Here is a 20180-nt window from a genome sequence, read left to right on the forward strand (position 1 = left end):
AACAACCCGCGCCAGCGGTGCCAGGGGTTCGGGCAGCTCAGGTTCCGTCAAAGCAATTAGTTCCCGAGCCGTGGAGAAGGTCTCTGGTGTGGAGGGCACGATGAGCTCGACCACAGTGTGCGCCGGGGAACTGGTAGGCACCAGATTCGACGGCTCCTGTGAGACCGGAATCAACCATGCAGAGGCAAGTGGTGCCGCGGCAGTTGACGGTGCCGGGAGGTCTGTCTTGGATGTACGCTCTGACTGCGGCGTAGATACAGGTGCCACAGGAGCCTTGTGCCTCTTGCTTCTCGGGGAGACGGATCGGTGCCGGCCAGAAAGTTGAGCCGGTGAAGGCTGGTGCTGAGGAGCCTTTACTGGAACCGTGCGCTCCGGTGCGGAGGGGGCACTTGTCCCCGGTGCCGGAGTCGATGCCGAGGATGGAGGAGTTAGAGCTGCCTCCACCAAAAAGCTGCTTCAGGCGAATGTCCCGCTCTCTCTTTGTCTGGAGCTTGAAAGCCTTGCAGATTCGGCACTTGTCCGCAAGGTGGGATTCGCCCAGGCACTTTAAACAGGAGTCGTGCGGCTCTCCTGTGGGCATCGGCTGATGACAGGCCGCGCAGGGTCTGAAGCTTGGTGAACCGGGCATGGGCCCCGGTACCGGAAGAGGAAATGGGGCCGATCCTCTTTAACTATATACACAACTACTATAAGAACTACTAATACAAATGCTAACTAGAACTACAGAAAATGAACTATGTACACAATAACTATATAAACGAGCAAATAGCTAGGGAGGTGGAGATCAGCTAAGCCACGCTCCACTGTTCCAACGACCGACACGGGCGGTAAGAAGAAACTGAGGAGCGGATGGGCCGACAGGGGTATATATCAGGCGCCATAACGGCGCCACTCCAGGGGGCGCCCTGCCAGCCCACCGAGTGTTGCTAGGGTAAAAACCTCCGACGAACGTGCACGCGGCACGCGCACACCTAACTGGAATGGATATGAGCAAGCACTCGAAGAAGAACTATTAATGCAAACAACAGAAAGTGGAAGTGACCACCAACAAAACAATAAAACCAGCTATACACAAAATGCTGTAATATTTATTAAGAACAAAGCTAGGAATTGAAAACAATTTTCATTAATTTATTTCTTCATTTGTAATATTAGGTACACCTCTACCCCGATATAACGCTGTCCTTGGGAGCCAAAAACATCTTACCGTGTTATAGGTGAAACCATGTTATATTGAACTTGCTTTGATCCTCCGGAGTGTGCAGTCATGCTCCCCCCCCCCGAGCGCTGCTTTACCGTGTTATATCCGAATTCATGTTGTATTGAGCCGCATTATATTGAGGTAGAGGTGTATTCCTGAAACTACAGCAGATAAAACACTTTCAAACAAAGCGTTTTCAAGTCAGTGATGTCCTTTAAAAGATCAAACAGAGTACAAGTTAGTTTATATGATTTTTTTATGAAAGCTTCTTTTACAGGTGTTAACTTTTCAAGCATATGAAGCTAGGCCTGACATGAAGAAATTCCACCCTCCAATACAAAATGCACTTTACAGGGAAGTGGATAAAAAGCATGAACTCAGAACTGCACATGATTTGCTTACCATCTAATCAAGTTTCTGCAACTACAACAAAAAAATAAACCTTTTCCTTATCTCTGAGAAAGCAGTCTATGCTATAAACCAGGAGTCAGCAATCTTTCAGAAGTGGGGTGCCGAGTCTTCATTAATTCACTCTAATTTAAAGTTTCATGTGCCAGTAATACATTTTAATGTTTTTAGAAGGTCTCTTTCTATAAGTCTATAATATATAACTAAACTATTGTTGTACGTAAAGTAAATAAGGTTTTTAAAATGTTTAAGAAGCTTCATTTAAAATTAAATTAAAATGCAGAGCCCCCCGGAGCGGTGGCCAGGACCCAGGCAATGTGACTGACACTGACAATCAGCTCATGTGCCACCTTCGGCACGCGTTCCATAGGTTGCCTACCCCACTATAAACCGAATATACAATAAACATGTTTCCTTGCTTAGGCTGTGTGTTGATTCTGTGGAGTTTCCAAAAGGATGATGGATTTTTAAAAAGCCAATTAAACAATTAAAATTTGGCGCTTGAAACTTTCTACAGTGTGCATGAGGTATATCATCAAGGCATCAGTTACAGCTCCAGAATTAAGACAGATTTGCATTTTATGCTTGAAGCAGAGATTCAACCTTTGTTATGTATGACAAATACAGCTTATCCTCTCCATATTTACAACACTTACTCTGCATATAGAATGATTCTTCTGAGCATTTAGCAGTAAGCCAATAATTAGTTTAGGGGTTTTAAATAATTCTAAAATGACCTTTAATAAAATTCAGCGTCTATGTCAGCCTTTACTTTATCCCAAATGATCTTAATGGAACACCAAGCAAACTTCAAACCTTCTATATAGTTAACTTTCATTGAAATCTTGAGTTCGGCCTAGATATTGTTAATAAACTAGGTTTTAATTAAATTAGTGATAGTGTATTTATGTGTTATGATTATACAGGCTACAGACACGTCAGGTCAACCACTCAGTTAACTCCTAAGTGAGACCATTACGACATCCAGGGGTAACTCAACCAACTTCAACGTTTCCTCTACAGCTAAACTGCATGCAACAATTCTATTGTTTGTAATAAATCAGGAGAATGAAAGGTGCTGGATACATGTATCAAGAGAACTATTTGCTTTTGGACATATATTCATGATTTAACCTTAAAGTGAAGAAGCAGGTGTCTGCCCCATAGGTCCCTCAGGGAGAAATAAATTTTTTTGACCATGGAAGTCACTATCAGAGAGAGGATTCAGAGGTATTATAGAGGGGTTTATAAAAACAGGAAAGGAAAATCAGAACTGGGTATAAAGATTCACCCATTCTCCTTTACTCGTTTCCAAAAATACACACAAGGATAAGGAATGAGTGCCAAGGTCTCTATCTGGACTTTAGCACATGCTTTCCAGTGGCCTTTTGACATCCAATATGGAGACAGTCCAGCTTGGCCCCTCCAAAATTGTATTTATAACTTTACAGTACATCATAGTAGACCAGTGAGACTTAACTTTTATAACTACAGTAGATTTATCAATGAAAGACCCAACTTCAGTATCCATAGTACATTTGGGATGTGGAGAGATTTTTTTTTTTTTTTTAATCCTGATTAAAAATGTGTTGTTTAACAATGTTTACCACTGTTCTATTTGGTTATGAAAACATTATTTAATACCAGTTAAATGTGTTTAAGAAGAAATGCTCTGTATTGGTAGTATCAAGATTTTTGAGCACCAGCTATATCCAAGCCCCCTAACTAAGCATTCAAAGCATATTGCAGCTGCAATCAAATATAGCTGCTTCCCATCCCAAACAAATACCAACTTTAAAAAAGACCAAAATGACACGGATACTTATATCACTTTTTTGATATGATAATACAGACTTTTAAGCTAATTATAGGACAGCAAGCTCCAATCCAAAACAGGCCAATTTCAGAACCTGCAAGGTAAACTGAAGTGGCTAAAAATTTAGAAGTACAGTAAATCATCGGAGTTACAAACAGAGTTACGAACTGACTGGTCAACCACACATTTGGAACCAAAAGTACGTAAGCAGGCAGCAGACACACACACACACACACTAAAGCAAATGCAGTACAGTACTGTGTTAAACTACTACAAAAAATAAGGGAAGTTTAAAAAAAAATTGATAAAGTTAAGGAAACTGTTTGCGTTGGTTTTATTTAAATTAAGATGATTAAAAGCAGCATTTTTCTTTTGCATATTAAAGTTTCACAGCTGCATTAAGTCAGTGTTCATTTGTCAACTTTTGAAAGAACCACCATAATGTTTTGTTCAGAGTTATGAATATTTCAGAGTTACAAACAACCTCCATTCCCAAGGTGTTCGTAACTCTGAGGTTCTACTATATCAATATGTAATATAGGTGCACATATACTGTAGTATTAAAAGGTGCAACAGTATCATCATACACGCTGTATGCTAAACACAGGCCATGCCAGAGTGGTTTCCTACGGCCTCCTTATGGGGCAAACTTTTAAAGTCACCTTTTTATAGAAATTCAGATTTCTAGAAATGGGAGGCAAGAGGCGCTAATTTTATATACTAGCTTTTAAAACAAAAAAAATTCAAATCCTTTCAATTATTTAAGCTGCCATTTTCTCTTCCTAATTTAAGATTTTTTTTGCAGTGATTATAAATACACCATTAGATCATTTCTAAGACACTGAACCACACCACCTTTAAGTAACAGGATAGAACACCTTATCTTAAGCACACCTCATGTGACTACATTTTTACTCATATTTATAATGCAATTATAGATATAATGGATAAGTAACTGGAACCAAAAGTGAATGTAAGTGGAAGTCGTAATACATTGTTTTATGTCTAAAACATAAAATTAAATATGTATAAGAAGTATACTGGACATCTATTGCCAAAGCAAGATCAATTTTTATGCAATTCGCTGATTTGCCTCAAAGCTAAGACTAGAAATATGCATTTTTGACATTCTATCTTTCCATATTGAACCTTTAAGTCTTAATATATTTTTTCTTACTCTGTGTAACATATTGAAAAGCAATTGCAAACCCCTTAGGAAAACTAGCACCTGCAGGAAAGGTCCCATTTGGCAACTGCTGATATTGTCAAGTTATTCATCACAAATCTCACACTAGATCCCACCCGCTTCCTGTAGCGCTAACTGGTGGAATTGGAGAAAACAGAGCTTGTAGTGTTCACATTAAAACTCCCACAACTAAGCAGTTGAGTCTCCTACATCCCCTAAAATACTGCTCTTGAGAGCAGGCTTCACATGGAGTTATGCAACATCCTGTTCATAGCCAAAAGCTCCAGATGGAATGTTTCATTGCTGCTTTTATTTTTTTTCCTATTGAGTTTTTTCTGTTTTCTTTAAAAGCATTTACCCCAAGTTAATGCTTTAACAAGAATGCAGACAAACCAAAACTTCAAAATTTTATCTATATTCCTTTGCTGTTTGTTTGTTTTTTTGACAAGCATACTTAAAATCCCAAAATATTTTGTGGAACTGAGCAGATAAATTGCCAACAACTTTATGTATAGAAACATACAAAAAACAAACAATTCAGAAAAAAAAGTCTCCCTCGTTTCAGAAAGCTTCTAGTATTAAGAAGCGTTAACATTGTCATGGCATATTACTCAAGAGAGGTTCTTGTCTACAAAAGGAAAAAACCACCTAGGTCTGCTGATCGCGCCGAAAGTTGGCAATTTCTCAAACATCTGCTAAAGGTCAGATTTCCACTGAATGGAACCAATCAATGGAGCTACACAACTCTCTTGGCACCAGAAGACGCTCCAAACAAAGACAAATGTTTTACATAAGAAACTTAACCTACATTTTTGAACACTCTGTTTAGCAAAGCCTTTTCCTCCACTGCCACATAATATGCATACACTTGGCAAGTACTGTTAAAATTCTTTCGATTTGGCTTTTGCACCAGAAACCAAAACAGTTATTCTATGTTAACTAAGTAAATCTTTATTTTGCTTATTTTACAAGTACTTCACTACAAGTATGTCCCTGTTAGGAAAGAGATTTCAATTACAGACACTCCCCGACTTACGCAGTTGTTCCATTCCGGAAAGCCTTGCGTAACCTGAATTTTACAAAAGCCAGAAACTTATATTGTGCAAGCATAAAAAAAACAAAAGTATTGCATTTACCCTAATCCTATTGTTATCCTGGCACAATGAAGGCTGCATTTTGGTGGTGGATGACAATGGGCTTAATTTGCAGATGAGGAAGGAGAGGAGGAGACAGGCATGATTTGGATGAAATAATAGGGTGAAACAACAGAAATACAGTATCACTGAAATAACACGAGACTGAGAGGCTGTGAGAGCGCAAAGTCCTCCCCTGTAGGAGATGCTACTGCTGTATTCCTCCGCACACCGCAATACAGCACTCTCTACATTCCTATACGCTATGCGATATTTTCCACAACTCTAAAATTTTATTTATGCCTTATGAAACTTTTTGCATAAGGTTGAATTTGCGTAAGTGAGCTCTTGCGTAACCCAGGGAGCATCTGTATAAATCACACTAGGTCAACTCTAATCACGTATTATTAGTGCTGTCACATAGTAAACTGTCAGCATTTCTAAAGTAAGACCCACTCTTTAAAGTGTAATAAAAGTGTACAAGTTTTTAGATATTGTTAAGCTGATGCCACATACAAGGAATCACTATGGACAAGAAATAAAATTACGTAACACTTACATTAATTTTATGTAGATCTATCTTTACACATATTCTACTATTTCATAAAACTATCTAAATTTTAATATAATTTAAAATATTCTAACTCACTGATATTCAGTCCTACTGAGAAAGACCTTTGATTTTAAATACAGAATAAGGATATATGACTGGCTTACATCAACAGCATAGTGCATGGTGGAGCATAAGCCAGGAATAAAACCTTTAAGGAACCTGAAAAAAAGAGAAGATACACCATTTACTTTTCTAGGGTGTTAAGTGATCCTCAAACTATGTATTTGTTTGCATTTTTATATTTAGAAGTCACTTTTCTCTATTTTTTAAAGGAACCACTACCATTCTATAGCCAATGTCGGAGGAAGTGAAAGGAGATAGAGCAGACACAACTTACTAGCTTTTTAGACCCTACACTATCCCCAGTGTTTTGTTCCTCTGATTCAGAAGTTCAACTTCACCACTATGCTACAGAGTCTAGACTGCTTTGGTTCCATAATATTATGAAGCACCATAAGTTTTAAATGGTGATTTTATAAATTAAAGAGCTACAATAGATTTCTTTTAGTACTTTAGGAATGGGAAAAGGCCAACAATATTTAAGGCAAAATTTTTCCAGCAATGGAAACAAAAAATATAAGCAATTGAAATTACTGAGGTGCCTTTTCAAAATAACAGTCTACCTACAAAATTAAGGAAATTCAGCGTTAGACCTAAACAGTAATCCAATAATCTTATTTCAGGCCACAGTATTAAATTGCACATACTAAAATCATTCAAAAACTTGGGGGAGAGGAGGCATGACGAGTTAACTAAAGTGATTTGTGTATTATATGCACTTCATCACTCATCTGGCAGTCTGAACAGAATATTAGGTCTCTTACTAGCTGCTTTGCTGAGGGTCCTCATTGGTATGGAGTACATCAGGGCCTGTCTCATGAGCTGGCACTTTTGTTATGTTTACGACATAGCAGAAAACAGAAGGTGAGTGAAAAGGTTCTGATTATCAGCAATCTGCTGAGTAACTCAACCACTTGGCTATTGCCCTTCTGGAGATGAAAGGGTGGGGGAATGAAGAAGCATCAGCATGCCACTCTGACATTAACCACCATCCCCTGTAGCTTATGTTTCTGCCATTCCCCACCTTCCTCTGACAATGGGAATGTAAAAATCTTTAATGTCACTACATATCATTACAAACATTTTTACTGGAATAAGTTTGGAATGGTCACATCATTCAAGTGATGGAGCCTTAGTATGCAGAACTTGGGGTGACAAATTACCATACAGTAAATTCGGTAAATATCTGAGTCAGGCAATTTTTTTTGTAAACATGACAGTTCACACACAAACATTCATTTAGCCTGACTTGTATTCAAATAGTGCAAACACTTATGTAACATTCTTTCTTAAAAATAATTTATCCCTGTACATAGCAGTGATCAATGTTCTTCACAACCTCCCTGAACACGTAGACCACGGACATCCAGTCCTGCCCCACTCCTTCAATGTTATGCACATCTTCAAAGAGTTGGTCTGGGAAATCCCATTAGTCAGTAAAAGCCAGGCAGGTAGGTACAGATTCCATCATCATACAAGACACCACATTAATGTATTTCATGTACATAAGAAGAAAAATCAAGTCTCTATATTGCAATTAGTAGGGCTCATCCATCATTAAGTGATGAAGGCAAAGTTAAGATTGGAGGAAGAATCTTATTGTTACCATACTGTTAAGATTTTTTAATTATTTTTATGAATACCACAACATTCTAATTTCCTAATTTCAAACTGGTAAAATAAAACTGAAGAAAAACAATTCAGTAGTATTTTGAGTGTTGTGCAAAATCTTTTAACATTCATTTTAAACTTCAAATAGATTTATTTATGAGAATATAGCTTGCCATACTTTCTCAGTAATCTTAAAACAATTAAGTATTATTTTTCCTAAATTATCATTTTAAAAAGTCCTATCCATATTCACAGTTGTACTGACAGCATGAAACTGTCGAAGACATAGGAAATCACACTGAATGAGCAAACTTAATAAAGTATGCATACAAATACACACAAAAGTAGTCTACTTGATATACTTCGATGAGTTCAACAAATTCATGAAAGTACATGAGGTAAGCATACTAATTTATTTTGTATGTTAACTAGCTTCTATTTATGACAGTTTACTTGTTAGAAAATCAGAACCTAGAGCAAAACATTACTGTCCAGAAAAGACACAAAAAAGACTAGACATGGTCCTTTATATAACAGCCTGGTAGCTCCAGCTCTGTTTCATTCATGTTCCTGATTTTATGGCACTGCTTAAACTGATATTGTGCCATTATCAATCAATCATAGTGGTGGCAACAAATCATTGAGTTTCTGCTCCAACATAAACATCTTCTATAAATAGCTGTAAAAATTATTAAACCACTAAGTTCATAAAGATTTCTGTGTTACACCAGGAGCAGACAGCACCAACTATAGTCAAGGCTACCTAAGTGTTTCTATTCTAAGTGGCTTGAATAATTTAGTTTGAGGCTCAAATTTTCTAAGTTTGGTCTCAAGACACAGATCAAAGAGTTCTTTAAAAGTCTGAACCAAAGAGGTTGCCATTTTTGCGAACAAGTGAAAACTCATTTTTGCCTCTGTAAAAAGCATGTTGCACCTTTATTACACTACCACTGCAGTCCTGAGTAGAAAATTGAAAATTAATGTGGTCAAAATACTTAACGCAGACACCAAGTGAACTTTATTTCTGGCATTTGTTTAGAAGTGTTCATAATCTCCCTTTGTGACATTGGCACTATGTACAACAACAGTGAGTGGAATTTTGATTTCAGAAAGCATATATGGAATGAGATTACTTTTTTCAGATTTCTAGTTCCATTTAGCAGATACTTGGAGATCAGAGTTGCTTTATTCTAGAGGGTTTTTTAAAAAGACTATTAAGGCCACAAAGTGAAGCATTAAGTCAAGAATTGCCCATGCAACCTCATTCTGCCCCACTGTGCATGTTTTATGATAGTATGTTAATATGTAATTGAAGACTTCCCCCCCACAGTATTCCCTTCACCTTCAGTGCACAGTTTAGATTGGCATGCACTGAATAAAGCTGACTATGGTCTAGTGGACCACTCTCACATTTTGGGCCAAATTCTATCCATATAGATGGACAGGATTAGACTGACTGTGTAGCATGTGCTCCAGAAGATGACTGCTTCAGTCAGTATACAGGTGGTTGGACTGCAGTGAATGAGGCAGAGGTCCACTCACTGAACAGTCAGCATAAAAATATAACTGTTCTCTCATTCACTATACACTATCCAAACTGTGCAATGAACAAAAAAAGGGTGGGGAGATACCATGTGATCATTATGGAGGTGCATGACATATCTACATTGTTGTGAATGAGTTGTTTTGTACTTAAAATTGGGAGTCAATCAACTACATATTCTCCTCAAAATCACAGCACTTACTGTATTGATTTTCTGAGAATATGCAAATAAATCCACTAGTCTATGAGCTAAGAAACTAAGAATTAGTCCTTTAAGAAATGTAGCACTGTCAGGCTTTGTCCCAAATCTCAGCTATTTACTGAATGCTTACACAAACTGAATATGAATTCAAATCAACCTTGAATATATATATCTACTGCAATAAGTCACTTACTAAAAAAAATTAAGATTAGCAGACATTTTCTCCTCTTGCTCTTCAGAAGATGAAGAATAATGTTCAGAAAAATTCACAAATTGTCCTCTTTCACACAGCTGCTGCTTCCTACTAATCTCAAAGGGAATGAAACCACAGGCTACTCTTTAGCAAAAATAGCTGCTGCCTCTTTTAATCCTCACAGTGCTTGTTTCTACCTCCTTACATCATAGGAAGCCACTGTCTTCCTTGACAGTAGCTTGGCTTCACTCATTATTAATAAATTTGGAAGACAGTGGCCATGTTTTGCTAAGGGTAGTCTGGGGCCTCACTTCCATTAAGAATAATGGAAAATAGACATTTTGCAAGAGGGCAATAGTTTCCCTCTGAAAGAGAAACTTTACTATGAAGAATGGCAAAAAATTACCCTTAATCCCAAACATTTCTTTGTTTTGGACTACCTATTGCACTGGTACTACCTATTGCAACAAGAATGATACAAGGGAAAAGGAAGCTGAGGTATGTGGATGACAAGAGGAAAAGGAAAAAACACAGAGGCATGAAGTGGGAATGGAGAGAACACTCTAGCCACATTGTACTATTCTGATAATGCAAAGCAGCTGAAAATCCATCTTAATTAGCTAATATTCTTCAGATATCTTTGTGGTCCTCCACAGTATATAAAGCAGCCACGGCATGCAGACAAATCAGCCTGAAATTTAAAAAAAATAAAAAGTTGATGCTGCAAATCTTCAAAATCATTAAAAATATCGTGTGCGGGAACAGGGCTCCATGGCTACTTGAGCCTTTAGCTCCATGTTGAAGGTGATTTAATCCATGGACACAGTGACTCCCCAGCTTCCTACAACTCCTTAAAAAGCCTGTCCTAACTTAGATAGGTACTCCATTAAAGAGTCCAACCTTAAGAAATATTCCCAGAAAAGGACCTCTCAGTTGCACGCTTTTTGACTGAACCAAACTGAAAACCTCTCAGTCACACTGAACCTGAACTGGAACCAAACCAAGAAAAATTGGTAACTGGTTCAAAATAGGTTCAATAATCAGGTGCTGAGGAACCATTACTCTCTCCTCCAACCCTACGAGAGAGGGGAAGGTACTATACTTCCCAGCAAGCCACTGGAGAAAAGAGGGAGAAGAGGAAGAGAAGGGCTCTGGGATTGGTAGTTTTCCTTCCTGTTATGCCTAGGTAGATAACTGGCCACGGAAATGAACTTCAACTCCCAGAACACCTCCCTCCCATCTGACTCCTCTTGCCTCCAGCTGAGTACTAGGGCCGGTAACTCAGGCCTCACACATGGTGGATGAGACAAGAGAAGTATGGACTACAGGACCTTTGTTTTGACTTGAGGCTGCAAGACTCCACTGCTCTTCCACTGTGTTCCTGACTTTGTTACCCTGGTGCTGAAGTTCGTTTCTGCAGTCACTCTACCAGTCATCCTGCACAGGGTAACTTATTGTGTTATACTAGGAATGGGATCCTGAAGGGGGCAAAGGGGAGGGAAGGATGATAGAAGGCAGGGAGGTAAGGGAGTTCCAGTCTGAAACTGAAGGAAGAGAGGTTCTGTAACAGTTCTTCTCTGACTAATAGTAAACTCATCATCACTTCACCTCCCTGGCTGGCAGGATCTAGAACAGGGATCGACAACCTTTCAGAAGTGGTGTGCCGAGTCTTCATTTATTCACTCTCATTTAAGGTTTCATGTGCCAATGATACATTTTAACGTTTTTAGAAGGTCTTTTCCTACAAGTCTATAATACATAACTAAACTATTGTTGTATGTAAAGTAAATACTTTTTAAAAATGTTTAAGAAGCTTCATTTAAAATTAAATTAAAATGCAGAACCCCCTGGACCAGTGGCCAGGACCCAGGCAGTGTGAGTGCCACTGAAAATCAGCTCGCCTTTGGCACACATGCCATAGGTTGCCTACCTCTGACCTAGAACTTCTCTCCTCTGACCAGTAGGTCAGATGAGTTTTTTTCCAGAATAGAATTATTGCATTTTGATTGATTTTTTTTTTTAAGGTTTGCCTGCTCCATAGTTTAGAATCTTTTTATTGTTTAACACAGGTAAAAAAATATTACTAAAAAAAATCTAAGGTCTGTTGCTTTTCTTGGCTACTGTTTTGGGTTCCTGTATTTCAAAGTTAAGTATTTAATAATTTTCTCTTTCATTCTTAATCTTACAAGAATGTTGGAATGTTTTCAGTTACATTAAATCTTTGAGCTGATTGGCTTAAACAAGCAGAATCAACGAAACACAGTGCAGTGCTCTGGCCCAACTGCTGAACCACTCCCAGACCCAAACTGAGGCTGTCCCTACCTAGCCCTGGCAGCATCCTTGATAACAAACTAACTCAGTTCCCCTTCCACTGATCATCATGATACACTGGCAGTGACAGCTTCAGGCTCCATGTTCAAGGGGAAGACAAAAAATGTAATAGCTGTTATTCTTTTTGTATAGCCGTCAAGCAACTATGGGTAGGGATCAAAAAATTCTGTGAGGATGTTCTCATTTGACCCGGCCAAGAATACTTCTATTTGTCAAATAGGTAATATCAGGACTGTTCTGATGAGAACACATGCATTAAACGTACAGTGACATATACAAAGACATCACCCAGATGAAGATATTGTCCTTCCTCAAGAGAAGCTATCAAGAAGTGAGACAAGTTCACACAACGATGGAAATAATCCTAACCTTCTGTGCAGAAAAATAATTTAGTCCTCAAACAAATGTACTCTAGATTCTATATTGAAAAGCAAGACGAAAGTGAAGACTAGTCAATCTCTCTTGCTTGAAGCTTACTTCGAATTAACAATGAATGGTAGACCTTTTAACCAGATGTTAGATTCAGGCTTCAGAAATATTCTTAACCCTCTTATTGAACGTTTTGGCAACAGCCAATAAATGATGAAAATATTTAAGACCAAGTTGCTGACCTTGCAACCAGAGTATGTCACGAAATTACACAGGCAGGCAAAGGCTACCTTATTTCTTTGAAAGCTGACTGTGTTACTCATCCCACTAGATCCATATTAGAGTTAATATACTATACTTGAGATGGAAAAATAATCCTCAGTATGTTTTCTATGAAGCAGATCACTCAGAGGCCTTCTAAATACCTGAAGGCAATGATACTCTAAATCATAATTTGTTATGGAAGCTCTCTGAAGCAGTTCTACTAATAATGCAGCTAATACTGTCAAACCTATCACGTGTGTGATTGCAAATCAGGAAGAAAAGGAAATAACAAAATGAAACAGATAATGAACATGTGAAAGAGACTCCATAAGATGTTACGCAACAAAACCAGCTTCATATGATTAAAAACAGACAGAATTCAACATGGTGGGTGCCAGAGGAGATACTCTGAGAAGTTCACTGTTTTGCTCGTATCTTGTTGAGGATATTATGAAAGAATGCTCTGTGAATCACATAGCTGGAAAAGCACATTTGATTTGGAAAAGGCTTAGGAGCCCAACAAGCACAGTGATCACAAAAAAGCTTAATTTAAAGAAGTCAATCCTAGATTGTCCAACTAAATGGCATTCCATGTGTGATATGCTTGAAAGACTCTTAGAGCTCAAGGATTTTTGTGAGGATATGTAACCAAGACCTTTATATGAGTGACACAAAATGGAACGCCATTAAAAATATGGCAGCACTAAAGCTTGCTAAATTAACAAAAAAGACACTTCAATGAGAACTTACTCTGGGTGATCTTTACAAAAACCTAGCTAAAATGCCAAGTCAACCCATCAAAGGAGTTTTCTTCACCTTTTACTGAAAAATTACTGGCCTCAATGAAGAACTGAGAGAAAATGTTGGACAATGATGCATCTAACTAAAACTGTAATTCCCAATTAGCCCATATCTGATATTCCAAATGATGGACTGACTGACTTTCAGTTAGGTATGTCTGAACAGTCAGATGTGATCCTAAGCTTTTCCTCAAAGAATATGAGAAGTCCAAGAAGCAAAAGACAAATGTTGGGCGAAACAAGGCCAAAAACATGTTAGTCCCTTCCTGGATTCTTTTATTGATGAGCCTTATCCATAGAAGTGAAAATATAAAAAAAAAAAGAGACCTGCACTATATCAACTGGCTGCCATCATGCTTGGTGCTCCTGCTACACATATTAGTGTAGAAAGGGCATTTTGTGGGCTTGAATTCATTTTGTCACCTCAGTCAAATATGACTGACAGGGTTGTGAAGGATGTTGTACTAGTGTGTGCAAATAACTTGTTGATAAAATAGATTTTTCTACAGTGAAAAATATTTATCATTGTATCCTTCTGCTACGAGTTACAATGCAAGCATATGAGTATGTGACATTACTCTGCAGGAAATGCATCAGAACGGGTTCAAACAGATAGAATGGGTTACCAAATCATCATTCTAGGTTAATGTCTGATCCGGAACTGAACCAGAGAGTATGAAATACTGATAAAGCCAAACGAGAACTGAACCAAAATTTTTAATGGTTCAACTCCTGGACTCAAACAAACTATAGCAAGTCAGAACTCCTGGATGTAGGTGTGGGTTCTGACCTACAGAAAGATATAAAAAGATAAATACAAATAGCTAACTAGTTCAATAAGATACCCAAGAATACCTATTTCTAAAAGATGGCAAGACTTACATAATATTAATTATACTCCTTTGATCAAGAAAACCAAAACAAAACATTAGTCAAAATATGAAAATTCATGTTTAGGCAAAATTGGGGCAATTTAAGATTAATATCTCACATTTTTCTTTTCCCCAAATACTCAGATAATCTTTTAGATCAATGACAAGCCATGATACACAAATTCATTTGGGGACATAAGAACCCCAGGGTTAAGCAATCTACTTTAAAAAGGCCATGGCAAAAGGGAGGATTGGCTTTGCCAAACATTAAGCACTATTTTCAACCTAGTCAGATCAGAAACCTGATGTACTGCATAACACCAAACCTTAATAAGCGCTGGGTAGAGATAGGACAAGCTCATATTTGTTCAATAGAACACCACATGATCCTATGAAGAAATGCTATAGACCAAAATCAATATATAACCACCCTTTTATAAAAGGAACTTGGGATAAATGTATTTAGAAAGCTAAGCCCAGGCCCATTGCTTCTAACACTCACAGTAGATATAGAATTTAGCCCCAATAAAAGCCAGGGAAGCTCTAACACTTGGGAACTTATAAGTATATCAAAATTCAGCCAACTGTTTAAAAAAAATAGTTTTATCATTTGAGGACATACAACTCACAATAAACAAAGTTCCAGTGTATCAATGCCTACAACTGAGACTTTTTCTAACCTGCCTCCACAAAAAAAGTGAACGGAATTAGAAACTTGACTTAATTTGAAAAACTACTCACTGCATCCAAGAAACACTAAGGCTTACTATACAAAATTATCTGACTGTTACTTAGAGGAAATAACTACACTCATGAAAAGATGAAAAGCTGACATAGGCCCAGACACCAAAACTGAGGAATGAGAGAACATATGGAGAAATTGTTTCCTTTGTTCTTTAAGAACTCCAAATCCTTCAACTAACCACCAGGAACTTTTAAGTGTTCATGTCTTAGGTCTACTGAGTCATTTGGAAATTCTAGCTGCCACAGAATCCTGATTTAAACATTATTAGTCCTCAAGAAGGTTATCCCACAATTCTCTTTAGTAGGCTGCATCCAAAAAGTCTGAGAAGGGGCTTACTTTGGTACAGTTTCAGCTCTATTTGCCCACATCCTATCCTGTTCAGCTGCAGTCTGCTTGCATTTTAATATTTTCTCTTGGTAGTTGTGGTTCATGACTGCCTAGTTACAAGACAAGATGTTGACCCAGGGTGCTTGGTTCTACAAGCCATGGACTCTGCAAGCCTGGACAGCATGATGGATTGTCATGAAAATTATAACTATTAGAGTGGTGTAGTCAGAGGTCTCGCTTTTTTGTGAGCTGTGTTCCCCAGGCAGGTTGATCATTTGCTTCTATGGAGCTGGAGTGGTGCACTGGTTTTACTTCTTAGTAGTGCTTTAGATTAGAAGCAGGAGCGAGGCACTCTCAATGTTACTATTGTGGATACTCCGAAAACTGCTCTTGAGAGCAGCCTTGTTGCGGTTATCAGGCTGCCTGTGCTTCTATGATGTACATATGAGACTCTGAAGTTTTCATTATCTTACTAAACTGTCTTGCAGATTTTGTGGCATGATGTAGGTGAAGGTGAGAAGCCGACTAGCTTCAAAAAATTGCTATCCTTCTCTCCCCAGTATGTTTCAGGAACTGTTTGCCAGAAATGTGGAGCAGTGTCACCCAAAGGAAGCATAATAATTATACTGAAAAGGAGGCATGCTAGTGTCAGATACCAAAACCTCAAAAAAGGGAAAATTACCCAAGATTAAAAAAATATTTTGCAAAAGGAAGACTCTCTCACAGATAGCAAGAGGAAACATCTGCTCTCCTCTGTGGAGTCAGACTGAGGGTGACATGTCTACTGAAGTGACCATGCTAACAGAAAACCATAATTGCCTCCATTCTGCTGGACTGGACAGAAGTATACAATTTTTCACACCTTTGAGAGATTTAGCTAAGTTGATCTAAATTTTAACTATAAACCAGGCCATAGTACACATTTTTGGTACAAGCCCCTCTGTGGACATGGATTCCAATATAATAGTATTTTTTCAGTTTAATTTCAACCTCATCCCAAGCAACAAACTAAACTGAAGAAGCCACTTATACCAGAGCAAGAGTACCTACACAGAACATTACACCAGTATGCCGTCACCTGTTCAAATTCACACCATAGGTTATACTAAAATAAAAATAAAAAATAAAAAATAATCCAACCCATGTCTTTCACGTAGAGAAAGCTTAAGAAAACAATGATCCTGCAGCCTCTCTCAAGCTAATCTATCAATGACTAAAATAGGACAGACATTTAGATCAGGCCCAAAGTGTATATGCAATCCATCAAATAAAGTCAAGCTTTGGTAAAGGAAGGACCTGATGTTGCACATCACAGATATCAACGTAACTATTGTGATAGGTGGTTGGGACATGCACTTTCTCAAAAGCACTCACCACCATACAAACACATTAAGTACACGCAATAATAAATTTGATTTGTAAACTCACTAGTTACACTCAGTAACTAAACCAGCCAGAATGAAGCATATTTTACTTGAACAAAACATGCAATGAAAAGAATACTTTGCATGACCTAAAAAGCAAACATCTGTTTCAATTTAAACACAATTTCAGGACACAAGCCAAGAAACACACTGGAGATCTACACATTTCAAAACCCAACTGAAATGTGGACCAATATATGCAACAATGTTATAATGAATGGATTCAAATTGAATAAAGCCCATTCACGTGGCTACGGCAAGGGTTTTATTGAAAATTCATATTTCTATCGGAAAACGTAACTAATTAGTAGTACCTTACAGATTAATATAATTGATAAATACATATTTCTTTATTTTTCAGTTTGCTTTGCATGTTTAAAATAATTTCAGTAAGTTTCAGGGTTCTACTAATGGCTCAGTTGTAGTTCATATCTCATGCACAAAGCGTATCACTCATTCTTCACTGCCCTGCAAAGACTACACGTCTGCTTTCTCGCTCGCTCTCTCTCACACAAAGGCCCTGAAAGCGAATCTTCACCTGTAAAAACAGCAGCAAAGCTGAAACAAATTGAAACCGTAGAGAGAACTGACTAACATATACATAAAGAACTGAGATGAAAGTAGGGATAAGCCCAGACATTACTGGTGATTATTAATATTTTATGTTCCCATGGTGTCTAGTGATGAACCAGAACCCCACTGTGCTGAGGTGCTGTATAAACAGAACAAAAACAACAACAAAACATCCAGTCCTTGCCCCTGTAAGCATGATGTTTCTCAATCCAAGACACCTTCTTCCAATTAGCACAAAGAATGCTTAGAAAAGAAATTTAAGAAAAAGTTTCAGGACATTATTTAAAGGATGCTGTCAGAAAATATAATTTCTTTAAATTGTAGTCCATTTAAAACAGTTCAAGTGTTCCTTTAAGGAAACTACAAGATAATTTTAAATGTATAATCACTTGAACATATGTGTTAACAATAGTTTAAGAACAGCTCAAGTAAAAAGTTTCTAGTTAATCTCATTTAAATTGTGTTAAAACTATTCAAAGAGTCGCCTTCCTGGATACGGTTTCCAAAGAGCACGCTTGCCTTTGAGTCCCAAACGGTCCAAATTACTACTTATTACTCTCTCTCTCAAGAAGGCCCAAAAGGAAATACCATTAGAACTGTGCACTCTTTCCTAAACTCATTAACAAGGCAAACAACGTAATCCAGAGGGCAGCGCGGCTGGTTAGTAGCAGTACCCTCCTCTGCCACTGCAAAGAATCAGTGTGCTCATGGGCCTGCATCACAGTACAGATGCTCCCAGACTTACAAAAGCATTCCGTTCCAGAACGCCTTGGGTAATTTGAATTTTGTGTAAGTTGGAAACATATACCCGACAATCACGCAGAAAACAAAACAAAAAACCCTCCTATTTCTAGGTTATGGAACTTTTTCTGTAAGAGCGGATTTGTGTAACCCGGGGGGCGTCTGTAGTGGCAATATGAACAGTCCAGAGGGTGCAGCTCATACTGCTCTCAAGCAAAACCAATTAAGATGGCTTACAAACAGCTCTAATGAGTTGTAAAAGAAATCAAATCATCCTCTCAGCCAACAGGACAGTCACTGAACACAGGATCCCAATGACTCTGGGGGAGTGGGGGGGAGGGAACAAGCAGATAGATCCTTAAAATAACCACTAAGAATATCATTTGATTAAGGACCAGAAAGTCTGGTTGAATCCTTTAGGAAATGTAGCACTGTGTGTCAGATTTAACAGAATAAGGCAGACCAGTCACACTTCCAATAGCTAAAACTCACTGAAATTTCATGCACTGGCCACATTAAAAAAAATTTTTTTTTTTAATGATAAATGGTCATTTTTGTGCTGTTCTTAATCGAAAATTTCTTCTTCAGCAGAGCTAGAGACATGTTTTTCCAGGAAGAATTCTACAAAAAACCGCCTGCATTTTAAGAGAATGGAGTAATTAATGACATCTGGTCCTGATCTGCTGCCTTTTCCAGGAGAAGTAGGAAATGTGTCAGAAGAAAACAAAAGCAAAGTGAAAGTAAAAAGATAAAAAATAATCAATAGTGATTGAAGACTTTAGTGATAAGTTAAAGTATAAGCAACATGTCTTTTAAGTTAAATAGCATTATTTAAAGGAATAAGAAATTCTTACAAGCCGAAAATACAGGAAGCCAAAAACAAGCTTAAGAATAGGATTAGTATTTATAAAAAGGACACTCATCCATTTTGAGGAAAAATCAGGTGACTGTACCGTATTACGAACACCTCAATAAACCACCCTCCTTCAACCCCCTGCTGAAATAAATGAAATGTGCCCAACAAAATAAAACATGGGTTGGAGAAGATTACAGATATGGGGCCAACATCATGGAAGAAAAAATTGTGGGTGTTTAAAACTGAACAGATGGAATGAGAAATATCATGCTCCAGCAAGTCATCTTGAGACTTAAATATTGCAATTTATTATTCCTAGGAATGAAGGTAAGGACCTTGGGGGAAGCAGGGGGAGAGGATAAGGGTTCAGTAGTTTCAAAATGCAGCTGTCCTGCCTTCTCAGCAATACAAGCTACCAACAGCAAATCACCTCACTGTTCCACTCCTTGCATCAGCTCCCTGTACAATAGACACTCTTAAGGGTATGTCTTCACTAGCAAAGTTAAAGCACTGCCTGTGTACTCGCTATAAAAAAGCCATCTCCATGAGGGGAGTAGCTACCAGCGCTGGTGCACTGTCTACGTTACCACTTTACAGTGCTGAAACTTGCAGCACTCAGGGGGGTGTTTTTCACAACCCAGAGCAAGAAAGTTGCAGCACAGTGAAGTGCCAGTGTAGACAAGCCCCAATTCAAGGTTTTAGTTGTATATTCAAAGCTCTCACTGGAACTAATTACCTGACCAATCCCCTCCTCCTGAATTACCATGACTGTTCAAAGACCGTTGTTTCACTAGAACAATGAAACTGTCAACCACAAGGGTGAAACTCCTGTACACAGGAAATGACTGTGGGACTCACCCCTAGAACATAAACAGAATGACCACAAAACTATTATCTCGGGGGGGGGGGGGG

The 20180-nt window shown here is 38.1% G+C and overlaps 1 protein-coding gene across 10 annotated transcripts in view; it reads right to left on the bottom strand.

Annotated features, from left to right (window-relative positions):
* The window catches only part of JMJD1C (jumonji domain containing 1C), a 325097-nt gene that overhangs the window by 278408 nt on the left and 26509 nt on the right, over nucleotides 1-20180 (bottom strand). The window contains exon 2 of one of the 10 annotated variants that reach the window (XM_075072586.1): nucleotides 6462-6516. The exons of the other annotated variants lie outside the window; for them this stretch is intronic. Within the exon in view, the coding sequence (XP_074928687.1) occupies nucleotides 6462-6479 (18 nt within the window). The 5' untranslated portion in view covers nucleotides 6480-6516. The remainder of the gene's footprint in view (nucleotides 1-6461; nucleotides 6517-20180) is intronic. 10 annotated transcript variants of the gene reach the window in all.

This window comes from Chelonoidis abingdonii, chromosome 15 (assembly GCF_003597395.2).
Source record: "Chelonoidis abingdonii isolate Lonesome George chromosome 15, CheloAbing_2.0, whole genome shotgun sequence".
Lineage (NCBI taxonomy): Eukaryota > Metazoa > Chordata > Testudines > Testudinidae > Chelonoidis > Chelonoidis abingdonii.